This window comes from Vigna unguiculata, chromosome 11 (genome assembly GCF_004118075.2).
Source record: "Vigna unguiculata cultivar IT97K-499-35 chromosome 11, ASM411807v1, whole genome shotgun sequence".
NCBI lineage: Eukaryota > Viridiplantae > Streptophyta > Magnoliopsida > Fabales > Fabaceae > Vigna > Vigna unguiculata.
This window is the reverse complement of record NC_040289.1, coordinates 24,526,044-24,532,259: the sequence shown is the minus strand read 5'-3', so window position 1 is coordinate 24,532,259 and position 6,216 is coordinate 24,526,044. Positions and strand designations below refer to the sequence as shown.

Sequence of the window (6,216 nt, the reverse complement as noted above, 5' to 3'; positions counted from 1 at the left end):
TTCATATAGAAACGAATTCGATATTTGCACCAAAATTTAGACACTAAAATGATACTTTACCCCTATTTCAATTAAGTTGGTCTGAATTAACATGCTTATGGAGAAGGTTTTATCAAAATGAATGAATCACCCTTATTATTATGATTTCTGAAATAAATAGGAAGTCGTACGATTATTATTATAATCACAATTCTTAGAAAAGATTTGTGTGAGAAGCTTCAACGAAAAAACGCAAAATATATGGGAACATTTTAAAAGTTTATATGACAGTCGTACAAAGAGGCTGCAAAAATGAAACGCCATCAACGTCATAATAAATTTATATATTGACTCCAAAAATAATAAATAAAATAGAACTGGCGTTTACTTTAGAATTCCATCACCACACGCAGGGCTCCCCCAACACTTGGGTGGATCTATATTTCTTGAGTGTTTGCTTTCCACTTTCACAGCAATTCCAATAACAGTGCTGCTTTCAGTGATGCCTTCTAACGCCATCATCCACCACACCTCTTCTTCATCTCATGCAATTAGCAGAAATGACGTATTTGTGAGCTTCCGCGGTGAAGACACGCGCAACAACTTCATTGGTTTTCTCTTTCAAGCTCTCCATAGAAAAGGCATTGGTGCCTTCAAAGATGACGAAGATCTCAAAAAAGGTGAATCCATAGCACCCAAGCTTCTGCAATCCATTCAAGACTCTCGAGTTTACCTTGTTGTCTTCTCAAAGAACTATGCTTCCTCCACTTGGTGCTTACGTGAACTGGCAGAGATACTTAACTGCGTTGAAACTTCAGTAAGACGTGTTATACCTATCTTTTATGATGTTGATCCTTCGGTGGTGCGCAAACAGAGTGGATGCTATGACAAAGCATTTGCAGAACACGAGAAGAGATTCAGAGGAGATAAAGTGAAGATGGAGGAAGCCCAGAGATGGAGAGAAGCTCTCACAGAAGTGGCCAATCTCTCTGGTTGGGATGTCCGAAATAAGTGAGTAATCCTCTCTCATTTCAAGATTGACCACAACTATATATTTATTATGCAGTTAGTTATGTACCTCTGAATTTATTTGAGTTCTTTTGTTTTCTGAAATTGATTATCATTTCTAAACTAGGGTTCAGAGATGTTAGGAATTTAGGAAAAGTAGGAAGGAGTGGCTGTTGTATGTTATTGGTATGAGTTTGGGAGAGAGATTTAGCGATGTAAATATGGCTTATAGAAGGTAATGTATCCTTCAGAAATATTAGTAGGAAAATGATTCTTTGATAAAGTTTTATTTCACAAATTTTGACCAACAACATCCTCTATTTAGTAATTTTGTCAATTTTATCAAAAATTTATTTGTCAAAAAATCATTTTTGATATTAGTAATATGGAGATGATAGAAGGTCAATTGATTTGATGACAAATCTAGCTTTATTGATATTTGAAAGTGCTTCACAAAAAACTCAACTGCAGGGGCCTATATAACTGTATTCGGCATCATGTATTATGGTAATCATGTTTCATCTCATGCCATTATCTAAAAACAGAGGTTGAGGAGGAAACATGCAAATTGAGTCCAAATGTACGCTAGTTTAATTAAAATAATAGTTTGAAAGTTAATATTTTTACGTCATTATTTTGTCCTAAAAAATTTACACACTCCTTTTTTGTTTTGTTGCATGATGTTTCGCCTTTATTTCATGTACATGTTCAGGCCACAATATGAACAGATCGATGAAATTGTTCAAAACATAAAATAAATATTTTGGGACAGAAAATTTCGAATCTTCCAGGGATGAACTAGTTAGGATAGAGTTTAGGGTTCAAGAATTAACAATTAACAAATGTTATACGTTTTGGATTAGTTAACGATGTTCGAGTTGTTGGAATGAGTGGCATGAGAAGGATAGCAAAGACAACTCTTACTCGGACTTTATATGAAAGAATATGTCACAACACAAGGAGATCACAAACACACACACACACGTACACGAACAATAGACAAAAGTAAATAACTAGAACACAAAGGATTTACACAGTTCAGTCAAAATAATTTACATCACCGGCTACACTAGATTATTTTTCAGATTGATTAATTAAGTTTACAATTACATGATTTTTTATAAAAAGTGGAGCAAATAAATCGGTTAGGGTCAATAAACTTTTGAGACTCCACACACTCATGCTTGTGTACTTTTTGTTTGGTTTTCATAGGTCATAAATTGGTGGTATTCCTTAAACTTTCAGGTCACAACATATCGTGATTGAAAAAATTGTTCAGGAGATATTAAGTATATTGAGTCCCAATTTTTCAAGTATTCCAAATGATCTAGTTGGGGTGGAATCTCCTCTCGAAGAACTACAACAACTTTTACTTTGCGACCCAGTTGATGATGTACGCATTGTAGGAATTTGTGGAATGGGTGGAATAGGAAAGACTACACTTGCTACTGTTCTATATGGTATAATCTCTCATCAATATAATGCTCGTTGTTTTATTGATGATGTAAACAAGATTTATAGAGATTGTGGAACAATTGGTGTAGTAAAGCAGCTCCTTCATCAAACTCTAAATGAAGAAAACCTTCAGATACACAATCTTTATAATGCAGCAAATTTGATGCGAAGAAGGTTTCGTTGTGTAAAGACTCTTATAGTTCTTGACCATGTTGATGAAGTTAAAGAACGAGAGAAATTAGTGGTGAATCGGGAATGGTTAGGAGAAGGAAGTAGAGTCATCATAATTTCCAGAGACAAGCATATCTTAAAAGAGTTTGGAGTGACGACAGTGTACGATGTTCAACTCTTGAATGATGCTAATTCTCTGAAGTTGTTTTGTAAAAAGGCTTTCAACAGTGATGAAATTGTAGGAGGTTACAAAGTCTTGACACATGCTGTGTTACAATATGCTAAGAGCCTACCACTAGCAATTAAAGTACTAGGCTCATTTTTGTTTGGTCGAAGGGTGTCAGAGTGGAGAAGTGCCTTGGTTAGGTTGAAAGAGAATCCCAACAAAGATATTTTGGATGTGCTTCAAATCAGTTACGATGGACTAGATGACTTGGAAAAGCAAATATTTCTGGACATTGCTTGTTTCTTCAGTGGGTATGAGGAGTTGTATGTGAAGAAAGTTCTTGATTGTCGTGGATTTCATCCTGAAATTGGAATCAGAGTCCTCCTTGACAAGTCACTCGTAAACAATTTCCATGGATTCATTAAAATGCATGATTTGTTGAAAGCTTTGGGCAGGAAAATTGTTCAAGGCAATTCACCCAAGGAGCCAGCAAAGTGGAGCAGGTTGTGGTTATATGAACATTTGTTTAGTATGTCCAAGGCAAAGGTATCTAGATATTCTGATTATATAAGTTTATTTTGTTGTGGAAATTGTGATATTTCAAATCATGAAAGAAAATGGCAACTTGATGATTGTTAATAATAAACTAGTAACTGTAAATACAAACTTTTATTATAAGTTTTGGACACACCTAGTTATAAATAATTTTGCAATGCTTTATAGGAAACAGCGAACACTGAAGCGATTGTTTTGGACATGTTAAGAGAGATAGAAGTATTGGCGACTGATGCTGAAGAGTTGTCCAAAATGAGTAACCTTCGGTTGCTTATACTCCATGATGTGAAGTTTATGGGAAACCTAAGTTTTCTGTCCAATAAACTGCAGTTTCTTGAGTGGTCTCACTATCCTTTCTCCTATTTACCATCAAGTTTTCAACCGAATTCACTTGTTGAATTGATCTTGCCACATGACAACATCAAACAACTATGGAAAGGCACAAAGGTATTCTTTAATCTTCTTAATTTTACTTTCAAGTATAAAATAAAGGGTTAAATATGTTTTTAGTCCTTAAACTTTCGGTGAAAATTAGAATTAGTCTTTCTTCAAAATTTTGATCCAATTTAGTTCACCATCTTTAGAAATATGTAGATTTAGTCTTTTTAACCAAATTTTGTTAAATTTATTTGACGTTTCAAATGCGTGTCTCAGTTAACATTGAAGTGGAAATGTATCAAACGGGGTAAACAACTCAAATGCTATTATGAAATGCGTTTGAAACATCAAATAAACTCAATAAAATCTAGTTAACATGAATAAATTCATGCATTTATAAAGTTTGGTGACTAAATTGACTAAAGACTAAAGTTTCGGAAAAAAAAACTAATTACAATTTTCACTTAAATTTAAGAGACTAAAAACATATTTAATCCTAAATCTAAAATAAAAAAAGAAAAACTGTTATTACCTTAGCCTGTTCCACATATGTTAAGGATACATTAAACAAAGTTATGATGAAGTGACTGTCTATGCTGATGTTTTACAGTATCTGCCAAATCTAAGAGCTTTGGATCTCAGAGACTGCAAGAATCTTATTAAGATTCCAGACTTTACAGGGCTTCCAAATCTTGAGTGGATAATTCTTGACAGATGCACAAAACTTGTCTGCATCCATCCATCAGTTGGACTTCTAAGAAAGCTTGCTCTTTTGAGTTTGCAAAACTGCATAAATTTAGTGAGTCTACCAAGCAATATATTGGGTCTGAATTCTCTTGAATATCTGAATATCTCTGGCTGTTCAAGAGTATTTAGTAACCACCTTTTAGATAAACCCATACATGACCATTCAAAGATTCTTGATATCAGGGAAAATTCCATGCAATCCCAATCTACATCCTCTTCCATCATAAAGAAACTCATTGTTCCTTTCAATTTCTCGTACTACAGAGGGTTTAGAAATTCACGTGGCTGTTTGTTGCATTCCTTGCATAACTTCTTCTGTATGCATGACCTTAATATAAGTTTCTGCAATCTAGCACAAATCCCTGATGCTATTGGATCCATGCATTCCCTAGAAACCTTAAATTTGGGGGGAAACCACTTTGTTACCCTCCCTTCGAGCATCAACAAGCTTTCCAAACTCGTACATTTAAACTTGGAGCATTGCAAGCAATTAAGATTTTTCCCTGAGATGCCATCACCTACTGCTTTGCCTGTCACAAGAGAAACCTACAGTTTTGGTCGTTATGAAAGGGGATTACTTATTTTCAACTGTCCTAAAATAGTTGATATTGAAGGTTGTCAGAGAATGACTTTTGCATGGTTCTTACAAATCCTTCGGGTACTCTCTGATCTGTTCTTTCTTGCATCCCTATCTTTCTCTTTTCAATTTGCGTAGTAATAACCAACTGAGGCATATACGTTTCTTGTAACAGTTGAGCAAAGAATCGCGTACCCCTATTAATTTGATTGATATTGTTCTTCCTGGTAATCAGATTCCGAGATGGTTCAATCAGAGTCTTGGTACTTCAATTAGCTTAGACCCATCTCCCATTATGCATGACAATAACTGGATGGGCATTGCGTTCAGCTTGGTGTTTGTGGCATATGAAAACCAGTCTAATTTGGATCTCGATTTAGGATCCTATGTAGGCATTGGTTTTCACACGAACCCCTTTTTTTCCTCTATCGAAATGCCAGTACTTCTTACAGATTTGGTCACCGTCGGAATGCATCACTTGTGGCTACTCTTCTTGACCAGGGAAGAATTTTTTTCTTATTTTCAAATAGAAGGAACGCTTTATGTTAACGGCATGGAAATGCATACCACCGCCGGTGATTCTCAAGGTTTGCACATTGAGGTGATCAGTTGCGGATATCAATGGGTGTTTGAGAAGGATCTGGATAACCTAAACCCCACAAAAATTAGGAAAGAACACATCAACACTCATTTTGGCGATGAAGGAAATTCAATCCTTTCTTTAGTAGATGGACACTAGTCATGGTGGTTTCCATTTATCTCTATAATCATGAGATGAAACGTTCATAGTATTGACAGGAGAGGTGATGACCCTGATGTAAAATGTTGGATTCTTTGATGTTTTTCTTAAGGTGTCTGTATGGGTAATGTTGTATGACTTATAAGAATGAATGCTAATAAAAATATTTTAAATTATTTGAGGTAGCAAATAAATAAAATTCTATAATTTTTTTGAATAAAAGAGAATAAAATGATTTTTACCTACTTCTTCTCATTATACACATTATATATAAATGCATAAATCCTTTCGGACAATTTTGAAAAAATAAATAAAATATACATAATTAAAACCAAATAAATCACTATAAAAAAATATTTCATTAATAACTGATTTTATTTTAGTAATTAATGAAGTTGTTAGTTATTGTAGTGATCAATTTAGATCCTAGTTTATAAAATA

The 6,216-nt window shown here is 34.3% G+C and overlaps 1 protein-coding gene across 3 annotated transcripts; it reads left to right on the top strand.

Moving 5' to 3' along the window:
* Nucleotides 1–372: 372 nt before the first annotated feature.
* LOC114169873 (TMV resistance protein N-like) lies at nucleotides 373–5,969 on the top strand. 3 transcript variants are annotated; one of them, XM_028055242.1, is made up of 6 exons: nucleotides 705–796; nucleotides 882–990; nucleotides 2,233–3,325; nucleotides 3,503–3,781; nucleotides 4,323–5,117; nucleotides 5,212–5,969. In XM_028055242.1, exons 2-6 carry the CDS (start codon nucleotides 917–919, stop codon nucleotides 5,773–5,775), a joined length of 2,805 nt encoding a protein of 934 aa, XP_027911043.1. In that variant the 5' UTR covers nucleotides 705–796; nucleotides 882–916; the 3' UTR covers nucleotides 5,776–5,969. The 3 variants fall into 3 exon arrangements, with proteins under 3 accessions (XP_027911042.1, XP_027911041.1, XP_027911043.1); XM_028055241.1 differs by having other exon boundaries at nucleotides 373–990; nucleotides 5,272–5,969; XM_028055240.1 differs by having other exon boundaries at nucleotides 373–990.
* The last annotated feature ends 247 nt before the right edge of the window (nucleotides 5,970–6,216 follow it).